General features: G+C 46.8%; 1 protein-coding gene across 1 annotated transcript in view; it reads left to right on the forward strand.

The window, feature by feature from the left end:
- The window catches only part of LOC139408263 (protein Hook homolog 3-like), an 80,980-nt gene that overhangs the window by 23,736 nt on the left and 38,774 nt on the right, over positions 1–18,470 (forward strand). Inside the window, exons 3-10 of the mRNA XM_071151948.1 lie at positions 3,514–3,586; positions 3,721–3,904; positions 6,963–7,030; positions 7,857–7,919; positions 8,050–8,133; positions 10,190–10,252; positions 13,923–14,086; positions 18,244–18,384. Of these exons, the coding sequence (XP_071008049.1) occupies positions 3,514–3,586; positions 3,721–3,904; positions 6,963–7,030; positions 7,857–7,919; positions 8,050–8,133; positions 10,190–10,252; positions 13,923–14,086; positions 18,244–18,384 (840 nt within the window). The remainder of the gene's footprint in view (positions 1–3,513; positions 3,587–3,720; positions 3,905–6,962; positions 7,031–7,856; positions 7,920–8,049; positions 8,134–10,189; positions 10,253–13,922; positions 14,087–18,243; positions 18,385–18,470) is intronic.

Here is an 18,470-nt window from a genome sequence, read left to right on the forward strand (position 1 = left end):
GTTGTAGCTAGGTGTTGTGGCTAGGTGTTGTGGCTAGGTGTTGTAGCTAGGCGTTGTGGCTAGGCGTTGTGGCTAGCTGTTGTGGCTAGGTGTTGTGGCTAGGTGTTGTGGCTAGGTGTTGTGGCTAGGTGTTGTGGCTAGGTGTTGTAGCTAGGCGTTGTGTCTAGGCGTTGTAGCTAGGCGTTGTGGCTAGGCGTTGTGGCTAGGCGTTGTGGCTAGCTGTTGTGGCTAGGTGTTGTGGCTAGGTGTTGTGGCTAGGTGTTGTAGTTAGGTGTTGTGGCTAGGTGTTGTGGCTAGGTGTTGTAGTTAGGTGTTGTGGCTAGTTGTTGTGGCTAGGTGTTGTGGCTAGGTGTTGTAGCTAGGTGTTGTGGCTAGGTGTTGTGGCTAGGTGTTGTAGCTAGGCGTTGTGTCTAGGCGTTGTAGCTAGGCGTTGTGGCTAGGTGTTGTAGCTAGGCGTTGTGGCTAGGCGTTGTAGCTAGGTGTTGTAGTTAGGTGTTGTGGCTAGGTGTTGTGGCTAGGTGTTGTAGTTAGGTGTTGTGGCTAGGTGTTGTGGCTAGGTGTTGTAGCTAGGCGTTGTAGCTAGGCGTTGTAGCTAGGCGTTGCGGCTAGGTGTTGTGGCTAGGTGTTGTGGCTAGGCGTTGTAGCTAGGTGTTGTAGCTAGCTGTTGTGGCTAGGTGTTGTAGCTAGGCGTTGTGTCTAGGCGTTGTAGCTAGGTGTTGTGGCTAGGTGTTGTGGCTAGGTGTTGTGGCTAGGCGTTGTGTCTAGGTGTTGTGGCTAGGTGTTGTAGCTAGGTGTTGTGTCTAGGCGTTGTAGCTAGGTGTTGTGTCTAGGCGTTGTAGCTAGGCGTTGTGTCTAGGCGTTGTAGCTAGGCGTTGTGTTTAGGCGTTGTGTCTAGGCGTTGTGTCTAGGTGTTGTGGCTAGGTGTTGTAGCTAGGTGTTGTGTTTAGGCGTTGTGTCTAGGCGTTGTGTCTAGGTTTTGTGGCTAGGTGTTGTAGCTAGGCGTTGTGTCTAGGCATTGTAGCTCGGTGTTGTAGCTAGGTGTTGTGTCTAGGTGTTGTAGCTAGGTGTTGTAGCTAGGTGTTGTAGCTAGGTGTTGTAGCTAGGTGTTGTGGCTAGGTGTTGTAGCTAGGTGTTGTGTCTAGGCGTTGTAGCTAGGTGTTGTTTCTAGGCGTTGTAGCTAGGCGTTGTGTTTAGGCGTTGTGTCTAGGCGTTGTGTCTAGGTGTTGTGGCTAGGTGTTGTAGCTAGGTGTTGTGTTTAGGCGTTGTGTCTAGCGTTGTGTCTAGGCGTTGTGTCTAGGTTTTGTGGCTAGGTTTTGTAGCTAGGCGTTGTGTCTAGGCATTGTAGCTAGGTGTTGTGTCTAGGTGTTGTAGCTAGGCGTTGTAGCTAGGTGTTGTAGCTAGGTGTTGTAGCTAGGTGTTGTAGCTAGGTGTTGTAGCTAGGTGTTGTGGCTAGGTGTTGTAGCTAGGTGTTGTAGCTAGGCGTTGTAGCTAGGCGTTGTAGCTAGGTGCTGTAGCTAGGTGTTGTAGCTAGGTGTTGTAGCTAGGTGTTGTAGCTAGGTGTTGTAGCTAGGTGTTGTGGCTAGGTGTTGTAGCTAGGTGTTGTGTCTAGGCGTTGTGTTTAGGCGTTGTAGCTAGGTGTTGTAGCTAGGCGTTGTGTCTAGGTGTTTTGGCTAGGCGTTGTGTTTAGGCTTTGTAGCTAGGTGCTGTAGCTAGGTGTTGTAGCTAGGTGTTGTGTCTAGGTGTTGTGTCTAGGCGTTGTGTTTAGGCGTTGTAGCTAGGTGTTGTAGCTAGGCGTTGTGTCTAGGTGTTGTAGCTAGGTGTTGTAGCTAGGCGTTGTAGCTAGGTGTTGTAGCTAGGTGCTGTAGTTAGGTGTTGTGGCTAGGTGTTGTGGCTAGGTGTTGTAGCTAGGCGTTGTAGCTAGGTGTTGTAGCTAGGCGTTGTGGCTAGGTGTTGTGTCTAGGCGTTGTGGCTAGTTGTTGTGGCTAGGTGTTGTAGCTAGGCGTTGTAGCTAGGTGTTGTAGCTAGGTGTTGTAGCTAGGCGTTGTAGCTAGGTGTTGTAGCTAGGCGTTGTAGCTAGGTGTTGTAGCTAGGTGTTGTAGCTAGGCGTTGTAGCTAGGCGTTGTGTCTAGGCGTTGTAGCTAGGCGTTGTGTCTAGGTGTTGTAGCTAGGTGTTGTGTCTAGGTGTTGTAGCTAGGTGTTGTGTCTAGGTGTTGTAGCTAGGTGTTGTAGCTAGGTGTTGTAGCTAGGTGTTGTAGCTAGGTGTTGTAGCTAGGTGTTGTAGCTAGGTGTTGTAGCTAGGCGTTGTAGCTAGGCGTTGTAGCTAGGTGTTGTAGCTAGGTGTTGTAGCTAGGTGTTGTAGCTAGGTGTTGTGGCTAGGTGTTGTAGCTAGGTGTTGTGTCTAGGCGTTGTGTTTAGGCGTATTAGCTAGGTGTTGTAGCTAGGCGTTGTGTCTAGGTGTTTTGGCTAGGCGTTGTGTTTAGGCTTTGTAGCTAGGTGCTGTAGCTAGGTGTTGTAGCTAGGTGTTGTGTCTAGGTGTTGTGGCTAGGTGTTGTAGCTAGGTGTTGTGGCTAGGTGTTGTGGCTAGGTGTTGTAGCTAGGTGTTGTGTCTAGGCGTTGTGTTTAGGCGTTGTAGCTAGGTGTTGTAGCTAGGCGTTGTGTCTAGGTGTTGTAGCTAGGTGTTGTAGCTAGGCGTTGTAGCTAGGTGTTGTAGCTAGGTGCTGTAGTTAGGTGTTGTGGCTAGGTGTTGTAGCTAGGCGTTGTAGCTAGGTGTTGTAGCTAGGCGTTGTAGCTAGGTGTTGTAGCTAGGCGTTGTAGCTAGGCGTTGTGGCTAGGTGTTGTGTCTAGGCGTTGTGGCTAGGTGTTGTGGCTAGGTGTTGTAGCTAGGCGTTGTAGCTAGGTGTTGTAGCTAGGTGTTGTAGCTAGGCGTTGTAGCTAGGTGTTGTAGCTAGGCGTTGTAGCTAGGTGTTGTAGCTAGGCGTTGTAGCTAGGCGTTGTGTCTAGGTGTTGTAGCTAGGCGTTGTGTCTAGGTGTTGTAGCTAGGCGTTGTAGCTAGGCGTTGTGGCTAGGAGTTGTAGCTAGGTGCTGTAGCTAGGTTTTGTGTCAAGGTGTTGTAGCTAGGTGTTGTAGCTAGGTGTTGTAGCTAGGCGTTGTAGCTAGGTGTTGTAGCTAGGTGTTGTAGCTAGCTGTTGTGGCTAGGTGTTGTGGCTAGGTGTTGTAGCTAGGTGTTGTAGCTAGGCGTTGTAGCTAGGTGTTGTAGCTAGGCGTTGTAGCTAGGTGTTGTAGCTAGGCGTTGTAGCTAGGCGTTGTAGCTAGGTGTTGTAGCTAGGTGTTGTGGCTAGGAGTTGTAGCTAGGTGCTGTAGCTAGGTGTTGTGTCTAGGTGTTGTAGCTAGGCGTTGTAGCTAGGTGTTGTAGCTAGGTGTTGTGTCTAGGTGTTGTAGCTAGGTGTTGTAGCTGTGTCTTCTCTCTTCACTTTCTTTCTCCCATATGTGACCACTTACCTTTCTCTTCTGCAGAGACATTGTGTATTTCACTGACAACTGGATCAGTAGGATCAAGCCCGAGGTGGGAGATAACTGGCGGCTAAAGGTATTATGATGATGATGATGATGATGATGATGATGGTGGTTTTAATACATTGTCTTTATGTGTTGCTGCCATCTACTCTAAAGCCCTTGTCAGTGCCACAGTCCCAATGTCACCTCTTCCCTCCTCCTTTTCAGATCAGTAATCTAAAGAAGGTGTTGAAAGGTATACTGGACTACAACCAGGAGGTCCTTCAACAGCAGATCAATGACTTCACTCTGCCAGACATCAACCTGATAGGAGAACACTCAGACGCTGCAGAGCTGGGCAGGATGCTGCAACTCATACTAGGCTGTGCTGTCAACTGTGAGCAGAAACAAGGTCTGTCGGTCTGTCTCTCTCTGTCTCTCTCTGTCTCTCTCTGTCTGTCTGTCTCTGTCTGTTTCTGTCTGTCTGTCTCTGTCTGTGTCTGTCTCTCTCTGTCTCTCTCTGTCTCTCTCTGTCTCTCTCTGTCTGTTTCTGTCTGTCTGTCTGTCTGTCTCTGTCTGTCTGTCTGTCTGTCTGTCTCTGTCTCTCTCTGTCTCTCTCTGTCTGTCTCTGTCTGTCTGTCTGTCTGTCTGTCTCTGTCTCTCTCTGTCTCTCTGTCTCTCTCTGTCTGTCTATGTCTGTTTCTGTCTGTCTGTCTGTCTGTCTGTCTGTCTGTGTCTGTCTCTCTCTGTCTCTCTCTGTCTGTCTCTGTCTGTTTCTGTCTGTCTGTCTGTCTGTCTCTGTCTGTCTGTCTGTCTGTCTGTCTGTCTGTCTGTCTGTGTCTGTCTGTCTGTGTCTCTCTCTGTCTGTCTCTGTCTGTTTCTGTCTGTCTGTCTGTCTGTCTGTCTGTCTTTCTTTGAGAATATCGCCATTTTATTTGTGCGCTGGTTTGCTGTACCTGCACCAAAACCTGGAGTTTTCTTTCTTCATAGCTCTAGCTTCATAGGGAAGCAATTTGTTTTCAGGACTTATTTCCGTGATCAAAACTTCCATGGCTCTCTCTTTTCCCTCTCCAGCAGGTGAGCAATATGTTTGTCCTAGAGTTATTATTGGACACAGCCTTGTCCTAGAGTCTAGAGACAGTACACAGCCTGGTCCTAGAGACAGTACACAGCCTGGTCCTAGAGTCTAGAGACAGTACACAGCCCTGTCCTAGAGACAGTACACAGCCTTGTCTAGAGAATGTACACAGCCTTGTCTAGAGACAGTACACAGCCCTGTCCTAGAGACAGTACACATCATTGTCTAGAGAATGTACACAGCCTTGTCTAGAGACAGTACACAGCCTTGTCTAGAGACAGTACACATCCTTGTCTAGAGAATGTACACAGCCTGGTCCTAGAGACAGTACACAGCCTGATCCTAGAGTCTAGAGACAGTACACAGCCCTGTCCTAGAGACAGTACACATCCTTGTCTAGAGAATGTACACAGCCTTGTCTAGAGACAGTACACCGCCTTGTCTAGAGAATGTACACAGCCTTGTCTAGAGACAGTACACAGCCCTGTCCTAGAGACAGTACACATCCTTGTCCTAGAGACAGTACACATCCTTGTCCTAGAGACATTACACAGCCTTGTCCCAGAGACAGTACACATCCTTGTCCAAGAGTCTAGAGACAGTACACAGCCTGGTCCTAGAGACAGTACACAGCCCTGTCCTAGAGACAGTACACAGCCTTGTCCAAGAGTCTAGAGACAGTACACAGCCTGGTCCTAGAGACAGTACACAGCCTGGTCCAAGAGTCTAGAGACAGTACACAGCCTGGTCCAAGAGTCTAGAGACAGTACACAGCCCTGTCCTAGAGACAGTACACAGCCTTGTCCAAGAGTCTAGAGACAGTACACAGCCTTGTCCAAGAGACAGTACACAGCCCTGTCCTAGAGACAGTACACAGCCTGGTCCTAGAGACAGTACACAGCCTGGTCCTAGAGACAGTACACAGCCTGTTCCTAGAGACAGTACACAGCCTGGTCCTAGAGACAGTACACAGCCTTGTCCAAGAGTCTAGAGACAGTACACAGCCTGGTCCTAGAGACAGTACACAGCCTGGTCCAAGAGTCTAGAGACATTACACAGCCTGGTCCAAGAGTCTAGAGACAGTACACAGCCCTGTCCTAGAGACAGTACACAGCCTTGTCTAGAGACAGTACACAGCCTGGTCCTAGAGTCTAGAGACAGTACACATCCTTGTCTTAGAGACAGTACACAGCCCTGTCCTAGAGACAGTACACAGCCTTGTCCAAGAGACAGTACACAGTCTTGTCCAAGAGACAGTACACAGCCTTGTCCCAGAGACAGTACACAGCCTTGTCCCAGAGACAATACACAGCCTTGTCCCAGAGACAGTACACAGCCTTGTCTAGAGACAGTACACAGCCTTGTCCCAGAGACAATACACAGCCTTGTCCCAGAGACAATACACAGCCTTGTTCTAGAGTCTAGAGACAGTACACAGCCTTGTTATAGAGTCTAGAGACAGTACACAGCCTTGTCCAAGAGACAGTACACAGCCTTGTCCCAGAGACAATACACAGCCTTGTCCCAGAGACAGTACACAGCCTTGTTCTAGAGTCTAGAGACAGTACACAGCCTTGTTATAGAATCTAGAGACAGTACACAGCCTTGTCCAAGAGACAGTACACAGCCTTGTCCCAGAGACAATACACAGCCTTGTCCCAGAGACAGTACACAGCCCTGTTCTAGAGTCTAGAGACAGTACAGAGCCTTGTCCCAGAGACAGTACAGAGCCTTGTCTTAGTGACAGTACACAGCCTTGTCCCAGAGGCAGTACACAGCCTTGTTCTAGAGTCTAGAGACAGTACACATCCTTGTTCTAGAATCTAGAGACAGTACACAGCCTTGTCCTAGAGTCTAGAGAAAGTACACAGCCTTGTCTTAGAGACAGTACACAGCCTTGTCCTAGAGATAGTACACAGCCTTGTCTAGAGAATGTACACAGCCTTGTCCTAGAGACAGTACACAGCCCTGTCCCAGAGACAGTACACAGCCTTGTCCTAGAGACAGTACACAGCCTTGTCTAGAGACAGTGCACAGCCTTGTCTTAGAGACAGTACACAGCCCTGTCCTAGAGAAAGTGCACAGCCTTGTCTAGAGACAGTACACAGCCTTGTTCTAGAGACAGTACACAGCCTTGTCCAAGAGTCTAGAGACAGTACACAGCCCGGTCCTAGAGACAGTACACAGCCCGGTCCTAGAGACAGTACACAGCCCTGTCCTAGAGACAGTACACAGCCCTGTCCTAGAGACAGTACACAGAGTTCAGTTGAGGAAGTGTGTAGGATGAGGCTTCCAGCTTATCTCATGGCTTCATCACATTCAGTTCTTGTCATTGTGACACTGCGGGTGCTTCTTTCTTCTTCATTCGTGCTGTCTTCCTCTGCCCCTGTAGAATACATCCAGACCATAATGATGCTGGAGGAATCTGTTCAACACGTTGTCATGACAGCCATTCAAGAGGTAAGCCTTTGTAAACATTTCAAATGGCTGTATTTTTTACTCTAGATATCCATTTCCTGTGTCCTTATATGACATACTACACTGTGTAGAGTATCCATGTGTTATAACAGATGACATCACACTGTGTATGATCTCCATGTGTTATAACAGATGACATCACACTGCATCTGATCTCCATGTGTTATAACAGATGACATCACACTGTGTAGAGTATCCATGTGTTATAACAGATGACATCACACTGTGTATGATCTCCATGTGTTATAACAGATGACATCACACTGCGTCTGATCTCCATGTGTTATAACAGATGACATCACACTGTGTATGATCTCCATGTGTTATAACAGATGACATCACACTGCGTCTGATCTCCATGTGTTATAACAGATGACATCACACTGTGTAGAGTATCCATGTGTTATAACAGTTGACATCACACTGTGTCTGATCTCCATGTGTTATAACAGATGACATCACACTGTGTAGAGTATCCATGTGTTATAATAGATTACATACTACACTGTATGATCTCCATGTGTTATAACAGATGACACCACACTGTGTCTGATCTCCATGTGTTATAACAGATGACATCACACTGTGTCTGATCTCCATGTGTTATAACAGATGACATCACACTGTGTCTGATCTCCATGTGTTATAACAGATGACATCACACTGTGTATGATCTCCATGTGTTATAACAGATGACATCACACTGTGTCTGATCTCCATGTGTTATAACAGATGACATCCCACTGTGTATGATCTCCATGTGTTATAACAGATGACATCACACTGTGTATGCTTCTCTCTGTTGTAGTTGATGAGCAAAGAGTGTCCTGTAATGGGAGGAAACGACTCGTACGCCGACATCGATAGACAGGTGAGACGTTACGGAGAATGTTCTCTTGCTACATTACACTGTGTCTTACACTAAAATCGTGTTATTTGTATTATCAGCCTTTATTTTGTATTTGTCCATGTTAATTCCGACATACTAGTTGTATTTTTAGCTGAAGAAGACGGTGGAGGATTTGAACGAGGCTCTAGCCACCAAGGAGGAGATCGCACAGAGATGTCACGAGCTGGACATGCAGGTTGGCCTTAAGTTTTGGGTTTATTCCTTTACGTGACCAATGTTGTCTCTGCCTTCAACTAGATACTGTACAGCCATAGTAGAAGGTCATGGGTTCACGATGGTGTCCTATAGTTGAAAGTAAGTCAGTTCTAACGGTTGTTGGAATAAATATCCTCAGTACAATGGTTAAAACCTCCATATGAATACCAGGGGTAAAAGTTAACGGTTAAGGTCTTCACTGGTCTAAAATAGTTGGACCCATTCGTTCCTGAAATAAATCCGTGGCTTTCCCACCCGATCCCGATATGCATAAATACATTATTTATTTATCTTTAAATGGAGACGCGTTTCCGAATGGACCTTGAGACCCGTTCCGTAAAGGCCTGTGGAAAAACAGAACCAAACAGACCAGTTCAGACCAGTTCAGACCGGTTCAGACCAGTTCAGACCAGTTCAGACCAGTTCAGACCGGTTCAGACCGGTTCAGACCGGTTCAGACCGGTTCAGATCTGAGAGTAGAAAGAGGGAGAGAAAGTCACCTCCGACTGGGTCCTGCCAGCACCATCGATATCGGAACACCATTGGCCAAATGGTCCACAGTTACTCGTCCTTAAAAACATCAAACACAGCATTACATTCTAAACTTCATTTGGCCCAAAGAAGAAAACGGCTCAACAGAATGAAACAAAAACATTTGTTGCATATTTTAATAAAGAACTTGTTTAAAAAAACGATTCTAGATTCTTAAATAGGCATAAAATAGTAATAATGATATACAATAATAATAATGATGATTAAAACAAATTATAATAAATACTATTGCGTCAAACCTCCAAACACAAGCTGCACACGTTCATTGGCCACCGTTCATTGGCCACCGTTCATTGGCCACCGTTCATTGGCCAACGTTCATTGGCCAACGTTCATCTCGTTTGTCCACCACCATATTAAAACGTTTGTCCCCGAGGACATTCCGCTTGTCGTCTTCTTTTCACTGTCCTCTTTCTTCTCTAATTGATGTTTTACGTCAATGAAAAAGGCCTCCATCTTCCCAGTCAACAGTAGCCTCCTTTCACTCTCTCTCCTCAGCAGCAGGTGTACGTGAGGTGAGCAGCCAGAACCGCTTTCAGCAGGACACATAAGCTATACGTTTTATTGAGTTGGCTGACACAGATAACAAGCTCACGCAGTTCTCACCACGTCACGCACATTAAATTAAATGAACAGTCTGGTCGGTAAATACCATTTTTATTTTTTACACATACCCGAGACCCTTGGCAATTATATCAGACCCAACCCAGATCTGAGACAAAAGTCAGATTTTTAGGACCCGAATTTGGAGTCTGTTGGACCCATGAAGACTTCTTGGTGACAGTCCCCTTAATCGTGGTAGGACGGCATTCCATTTAGGCTCCTTCCACTAAAACCAAATGGCATCCAGGTTTTCTTCATTCTGGTATTCTAGAACCGAGTACTGTGTTCACTATGTCTGTTCTCTCTTCTATTTGATAACATTGTCTTGTTCTGTTCTCCTGTCCTGTTCTATTCTCCTGTCCTGTCCTGTTCTATTCTCCTGTCCTGTTCTATTCTCTGTCCTGTCCTGTTCTATTCTCTGTCCTGTCCTGTTCTATTCTCCTGTCCTGTTCTATTCTCCTGTCCTGTTCTATTCTCCTGTCCTGTTCTATTCTCCTGTCCTGTTCTATTCTCCTGTCCTGTTCTATTCTCCTGTCCTGTTCTATTCTCCTGTCCTGTCCTCCTGTCCTGTTCTATTCTCCTGTCCTGTTCTATTCTCCTGTCCTGTTCTATTCTCCTGTCCTGTTCTATTCTCCTGTCCTGTTCTATTCTCCTGTCCTGTCCTCCTGTCCTGTTCTATTCTCCTGTCCCGTTCTGTTCTCCTTTCCCGTTCTTTTCTCCTGTCCCGTTCTCCTGTCCCGTTCTGTACTCCTGTCCCGTTCTCCTGTCCCGTTCTCCTGTCCCGTTCTCCTGTCCCGTTCTCCTGTCCCGTTCTCCTGTCCCGTTCTGTTCTCCTGACCTGTCTGCACTGAACCTCTATTACTCTGTGCCTTGCTTTGAAGGCTTTCCATGTACAGGAGCAGCGAGATAGACTGAGGTTAGAGTATATTGAACTAGAGGAGAGGGTAAATAACCTTTTTATTCCTAATTTCTCTCAGTCCTTGTCATTTGGCGTGTGAATTGAAAGCCCTGGATTTGAAGTGTGCTCTCTGCTTCTATAACAGCATCTCCTGTTTGAAATCCAGGCTCCTTTGACTGTGTCTGCCTCCCTAATGGCACCCTTAATGGCACCCTATTCACTATGTAGTACACTACTATTGACCAGAGCTCTATGGGATGGATGCCTTATGGGACCCTGGTCAAAAGTAGTGCACTATTTAGGGAGAAGTGTGCCATTTGGGACACAGCTTGTGTGGCGTATTAGTCAGCTGTCCTGTCATGCCCACCTCAGTTCTGTGTCTCACCAAGAACCACCCACCCTGCCCGTCCAGACTAATTCTCCTCCCCCTCCCCATGTTTACTTCCTAGTGTGTTACCAAGACGTCCCAGTGGTAGGAAGTGCTTGGGTGCTTGGTTTTTGGTCTTGGCAGCAGTGTTCTGTCTCACCATTTTACATTCACATTTTACTCATTTAGTCGACATTCTTATCCAGAGCGACTTACAGGAGCAATTAGGGTTAAGTGCCTTGCTCAAGGGGGGGCTTCCTCAAAAGATGGCCAACGGGGGACCTCCTCAACAGATGGCCAACGGGGGACCTCCTCAACAGATGGCCAACGGGGGACCTCCCCAACTGATGGCCAACGGGGGTCCTCCCCAACTGATGGCCAACGGGGGTCCTCCCCAACTGATGGCCAACGGGGGACCTCCTCAACAGATGGCCAACGGGGGTCCTCCCCAACTGATGGCCAACGGGGGACCTCCTCAACAGATGGCCAACGGGGGTCCTCCCCAACAGATGGCCAACGGGGGTCCTCCCCAACTGATGGCCAACGGGGGTCCTCCCCAACAGATGGTCAACGGGGGACCTCCTCAACAGATGGTCAACGGGGGACCTCCCCAACTGATGGCCAACGGGGGTCCTCCCCAACAGATGGTCAACGGGGGTCCTCCTCAACAGATGGCCATTGGAGAGTTGACCTACTTGGCTGCCAACTGCCAATGGACTCATTGGTCCTCTATGCAGTTCCACATCCACCTAGGTGGAGATCCATGCATTAGTTAGCATTTGCTTCTATGACAGTGTAGTAAGTTTATTACAGAGTAGTAAGTTTATGACAGAGCAGTAAGTTTATGACAGAGCTTTAAGGTATTGTGGCTGGAAAAGAGAGTTCCTAAAGAACTTTCACTTTAAGATGTCTCTCTGGAGCCAGAAGGAATCACATGTTTGTTGTTGAACTGGTGTTTCACAGTGCAGTAGGTCTGTATTCTAGGGTTAGGTGTTTCACAGTGCAGTAGGTCTATGTGTTATAGGGTTAGGTGTTTCACAGTGCAGTAAGTCTGTGTTATAGGGTTAGGTGTTTCACAGTGCAGTAAGTCTGTATTCTAGGGTTAGGTGTTTCACAGTACAGTAAGTCTGTATTCTAGGGTTAGGTGTTTCACAGTACAGTAAGTCTGTATGTTATAGGGTGAGGTGTTTCACAGTGCAGTAAGTCTGTATGTTTTAGGGTTAGGTGTTTCACAGTGCAGTAAGTCTGTATGTTATAGGGTTAGGTGTTTCACAGTACAGTAAGTCTGTATTCTAGGGTTAGGTGTTTCACAGTACAGTAAGTCTGTATTCTAGGGTTATGTGTTTCACAGTGCAGTAAGTCTGTATTCTAGGGTTAGGTGTTTCACAGTGCAGTAAGTATGTATTCTAGGGTTAGGTGTTTCACAGTACAGTACAGTCTGTATTCTAGGGTTAGGTGTTTCACAGTGCAGTAAGTCTGTATTCTAGGGTTAGGTGTTTCACAGTGCAGTACAGTCTGTGTTATAGGGTTAGGTGTTTCACAGTACAGTACAGTCTGTATTCTAGGGTTAGGTGTTTCACAGTACAGTAAGTCTGTATTCTAGGGTTAGGTGTTTCACAGTACAGTACAGTCTGTATTCTAGGGTTAGGTGTTTCACAGTGCAGTAAGTCTGTATTCTAGGGTTAGGTGTTTCACAGTGCAGTAAGTCTGTATTCTAGGGTTAGGTGTTTCACAGTACAGTACAGTCTGTATTCTAGGGTTAGGTGTTTCACAGTGCAGTAAGTCTGTATTCTAGGGTTAGGTGTTTCACAGTGCAGTACAGTCTGTGTTATAGGGTTAGGTGTTTCACAGTACAGTACAGTCTGTATTCTAGGGTTAGGTGTTTCACAGTACAGTAAGTCTGTATTCTAGGGTTAGGTGTTTCACAGTACAGTAAGTCTGTATTCTAGGGTTATGTGTTTCACAGTGCAGTAGGTCTGTATTCTAGGGTTAGGTGTTTCACAGTACAGTACAGTCTGTATTCTAGGGTTAGGTGTTTCACAGTACAGTACAGTCTGTATTCTAGGGTTAGGTGTTTCACAGTACAGTACAGTCTGTATTCTAGGGTTAGGTGTTTCACAGTGCAGTAAGTCTGTATTCTAGGGTTATGTGTTTCACAGTGCAGTAGGTCTGTATTCTAGGGTTAGGTGTTTCACAGTACAGTAAATCTGTATTCTAGGGTTAGGTGTTTCACAGTGCAGTAGGTCTGTATTCTAGGGTTAGGTGTTTCACAGTGCAGTAGGTCTTTATTCTAGGGTTAGGTGTTTCACAGTGCAGTAAGTCTGTATTCTAGGGTTAGGTGTTTCACAGTGCAGTAAGTCTGTATTCTAGGGTTAGGTGTTTCACAGTACAGTAAGTCTGTATTCTAGTGTTAGGTGTTTCACAGTACAGTAAGTCTGTATTCTAGGGTTAGGTGTTTCACAGTGCAGTAAGTCTGTATTCTAGGGTTAGGTGTTTCACAGTGCAGTAAGTCTGTATTATAGGGTTAGGTGTTTCACAGTACAGTAAGTCTGTATTCTAGGGTTAGGTGTTTCACAGTACAGTACAGTCTGTATTCTAGGGTTAGGTGTTTCACAGTACAGTAGGTCTCTGTGTTTTAGGGTTAGGTGTTTCACAGTGCAGTAAGTCTGTATTCTAGGGTTAGGTGTTTCACAGTACAGTAAGTCTGTATTCTAGGGTTAGGTGTTTCACAGTGCAGTAGGTCTGTATTCTAGGGTTAGGTGTTTCACAGTACAGTAAGTCTGTATTCTAGGGTTAGGTGTTTCACAGTACAGTAGGTCTCTGTGTTATAGGGTTAGGTGTTTCACAGTGCAGTAAGTCTGTATTCTAGGGTTAGGTGTTTCACAGTGCAGTAGGTCTGTGTTATAGGGTTAGGTCGCTTTATCAGCTGTTAAGGTACATTTCACTTAAGCTGCCTGTTTTGATGAAGTCATACCCAGTAGTTGGCTGTTTCTCAAACACACCACTGCTGCTTGGCTTCTGTGTGGAGTGAGTTTGATCCTGCCATCACGTTGTTGAGAAGGCCATATAAAAGCATGTTGCCCAGTTTGCACTGTACTAAGAGTTTGTGGGTTTAGTTGTGTTGTTTTTGTGTGCTTGCTTTTTTCCTGATTTGAAATCAATTGTTTGTGATCATAAAATGTGGTCATGAAAAAAAAAATAATAATAATAATTTGCTGTTGAAGAACAATTCAGATTTTTAATTACTGTACTTTTCATGTTTACAAAAGAGAAAAGTCCAATTTTCTTGTAAAGACTTTCAGTAAATCGCAGATGGTCGGTATGTGTAATGACAAATCTTCCCCACCAGGTGGCAGCGCTACAGGAGGAGAGGGGTAGTCTCCTGGCTGAGAACCAGATCCTCATGGAGCGTCTCAACCAGTCTGACTCCATAGAAGACCTGAACAGTCCTGTAGGACGTAGGCACCTGCAGCTGCAGACACAGCTAGAACATCTCCAGGAGGAGACCTTCAGGTAACACCCTTAGGTCCAGGCTGGGGGGTGGAGGAGGTCTTGGCAGGGAGGGAGAGAGATGGGGGTGGGGAGGGAGGTCCAGGAAGTGAAGAAGGGAGGTAGTGACCTATCTGGTTCTCAGCCCCACCTTAAGAACAGTATGAATGAGTTTCTCGTTTACAAGGCAGTTTCATTCAGTTTCTGTCACAGATGCTTTGCTCGTGCCACCTGCAATTACAGTCCTACAGAATCATTTTGTGTTTAAGATGCATAAAGTGCATTTGAAAGTATTCAAACCCATTTACTTTTTACACATTTTGTTACGTTACAGCCTAAAATGTAATTTTATTAAATGTCCTCATACATCTACACACAAATACCTCATAATAACGACGCAAAAACAGTTGTTGAAAATTTTAAATATAAAACAAATGGAAATATCACATTTACATAAGTATTCAGACCCTTTACTCAGTCCTTTGTTGAAGCACCTTACAGCCTCAAGTCTTCTTGGGTATGATGCTACAAGCTTGGCACACCTGTATTTGGGGAGTTCCTCCCATTCTTCTCTGCAGATCCTCTCAAGCTCTGTCAGGTTGGATGGGGAGTGTTGCTGCACAGCTATTTTCAGGTTAAGTTGTAGTAGTTCTGTTATTAAACAGGCTGTAACTCACTGAGCGATTGATTGGTTAAAGAGCTATGGATTTCTCCCTGAGCCTTTTGAATCTGCCATTTTGTGTCACCAGTGTGTCTGCCATTTTGTGTCACCAGTGTGTCTGCCATTTTGTGTCACCAGTGTGTCTGCCATTTAGTCCACTAGGGACTTTTCATTGCATTATGTAGTCATCAATGTGTAAGCTATTCTGTTTGTGTGTTTATGTAATTCTGTGTGATTATTTAGTTAGTTAGTAAATAAATAATTAAGCCAGTTTGTATATCGCTGATTCATCATTTATGCTAGGGTTTGTAGAGATATCCAAAGATTTTGCTTCATTCAGAATGAGACTGAAGGTAAATTAATTAATGCCTGATTGATGACTGAAATAGAAGATATCTTTAAGAGTTAAGTTTAAATAAACTCTGTGGTGCCCCAAGATATGCTAATGAGTTAATTGTTACAGAATTAAGTTGATTATCATAATATTATATATCGTTAACTGATTTGATAAAATATTCATCATCACGTGAATGATAGTAAAGACACGACAACACACACACACACACACCACACACACACCACACACACACACACCACACACCACACACACACACACACACACACACACACACACACACACACACACACACACACACACACACACCACACACACACACACACACACACACACACACACACACACACACACACACACACCACACACACACACACACACCACACACACACCACACACACACACACACACACCACACACACACACACACACACACACACACACACACACACACACACACACACACACACACACATCTAAGTGAGGCCAACACCAGACATATCCAGTTCCTGAGCTCCCATCAGCAGCACGTATTCATTTAAAATGGAATGTGTTCATACAAAAGATGTTCGTGTATATCAAATCAAATGTATTTATATAGCCCTTCGTACATCAGCTGATATCTCAAAGTGCTGTACAGAAACCCAGCCTAAAACCCCAAACAGCAAGCAATGCAGGTGTAGAAGCACGGTGGCTAGGAAAAACTCCCTAGAAAGGCCAAAACCTAGGAAGAATAAGTATTAATGTATTAATAAGACCCGGGCCTGTATTAATAAGACCTGGGCCTGTGTTAATAAGTATTAACCTGGGCCTGTATTAATAAGTATTAACCTGGGCCTGTATTAATAAGACCTGGGCCTGTATTAATAAGCTGTTCTCTATTATTCTACAGTCCAGACCTGGGCCTATATTAATAAGACATGGGCCTATATTAATAAGACATGGGCCTATATTAATAAGACATGGGCCTATATTAATAAGACATGGGCCTATATTAATAAGACATGGGCCTATATTAATAAGACATGGGCCTATATTAATAAGACCTGGGCCTGTATTAATAAGACCTGGGGCTGTATTAATAAGACCTGGGGCTGTATTAATAAGACCTGGGGCTCTATTAATAAGACCTGGGCCTGTATTAATAAGACCTGGGCCTGTATTAATAAGTATTAACCTGGGCCTGTATTAATAAGACCTGGGCCTGTATTAATAAGCTGTAGATAATAGATATTAATAAAGCTTCTCGGAGTAGGAGTACTGGTCTAGGATCAGTTCTCCCTTGTCCACATTATGTTATTCATCATGATCTAAAAGACAACTGATCCTAGACCAGCCACTAACCATTTGGCACTCACAGCAGGCACTCAGAGATGTCTCTGTTGAGTTGGGACTGGGACTACCTGCCCCTCCCTTTCACCCTGCCCCCTGGCCTTGGCCCCAACCCCCAGCGTTGGCCTCAGCCCCCTCGCTGCCCCTGCTGGTAAAAAATCACACTGCCTGGGTTCATCTCACCCACGGTGTCTGGGTCACCCTCACCCACGGAACCTCAGGGACTCACTCACTCTGACTGGGTCTTCAATGGTGTCTGGTTCACCACAGGACCTTGGGCCATCACCACGGTGTCTGGTTCACCACAGGACCTTGGGCCATCACCACGGTGTCTGGGTCACCACAGGACCTTGGGCCATCACCACGGTGTCTGGTTCACCACAGGACCTTGGGCCATCACCACGGTGTCTGGTCCACCACAGGACCTTGGGCCATCACCACGGTGTCTGGTTCACCACAGGACCTTGGGCCATCACCACGGTGTCTGGGTCACCACAGGACCTTGGGCCATCACCACGGTGTCTGGTTCACCACAGGACCTTGGGCCATCACCACGGTGTCTGGTCCACCACAGGACCTTGGGCCATCACCACGGTGTCTGGTTCACCACAGGACCTTGGGCCATCACCACGGTGTCTGGGTCACCACAGGACCTTGGGCCATCACCACGGTGTCTGGTTCACCACAGGACCTTGGGCCATCACCACGGTGTCTGGTCCACCACAGGACCTTGGGCCATCACCACGGTGTCTGGTTCACCACAGGACCTTGGGCCATCACCACGGTGTCTGGGTCACCACAGGACCTTGGGCCATCACCACGGTGTCTGGTTCACCACAGGACCTTGGGCCATCACCACGGTGTCTGGTTCACCACAGGACCTTGGGCCATCACCACGGTGTCTGGTCCACCACAGGACCTTGGGCCATCACCACGGTGTCTGGTTCACCACAGGACCTTGGGCCATCACCACGGTGTCTTATCCACCACAGGACCTTGGGCCATCACCACGGTGTCTGGGTCACCACAGGACCTTGGGCCATCACCACGGTGTCTGGGTCACCACAGGACCTTGGTCCATCACCACGGTGTCTGGGTCACCACAGGACCTTGGGCCATCACCACGGTGTCTTATCCACCACAGGACCTTGGGCCATCACCACGGTGTCTGGTTCACCACAGGACCTTGGGCCATCACCACAGTGTCTGGGTCACCACAGGACCTTGGGCCATCACCACAGTGTCTTATCCACCACAGGACCTTGGGCCATCACCACGGTGTCTGGTTCACCACAGGACCTTGGGCCATCACAACGGTGTCTGGGTCACCACAGGACCTTGGGCCATCACAACGGTGTCTGGTTCACCACAGGACCCTGGGCCATCACTGAGAGAGTCACTGCGAGACTATGGCAGTGTTTCCCAAACGACGGGTTGCACGTTTCAATTTTTACCTTAGCAGTACACAGCTGATTCAAATGATCAAAGATTGATGATCATCACCATCAGCTGTGTAGTGAAAGGGGCAAAAAAACAAAACTTTACACACCTGTATCCCAGGACCGAGTTTGGGAAACACTGGACTATGGGTTTGGGCACTCGTCCATAATAGGCCATTGTCCGTCTGGGGCATTTTCTGTGGCTCCTGTTACCCCCACGGACCAACTGAGCACAACATCCTCAAACAACCTCACAATGTAAACTTCGCCAGCTCGAAATCTCAAGTTGAAGTTTTTGAGGCTCTGAGTGACCTGTGAGTTTGTGTATCTGTCATCAGTTGTGTTTTCAGTTTGGACTGAGGTGTACGTTTCTCTCTCTCTGGTGTGTCTGCAGGCTGGAGGCAGCGAAGGATGACTATCGTATCCGTTGTGAGGAGTTGGAGAAGGAGCTGACAGAGCTGAGAGGACAGAATGAAGAGCTCACCTCCCTGGCTGACGAGGCCCAGACACTGAAGGACGAGATGGATGTACTCAGGTAGGAACTACACCCTAACCCCTACACCCTAACCCCTACACCCTACCCCCTACACCCTAACCCCTACACCCTACACCCTAACCCCT

Source organism: Oncorhynchus clarkii, chromosome 5 (assembly GCF_045791955.1).
Source record: "Oncorhynchus clarkii lewisi isolate Uvic-CL-2024 chromosome 5, UVic_Ocla_1.0, whole genome shotgun sequence".
In the NCBI taxonomy this organism is placed as follows: Eukaryota; Metazoa; Chordata; class Actinopteri; order Salmoniformes; family Salmonidae; genus Oncorhynchus; species Oncorhynchus clarkii.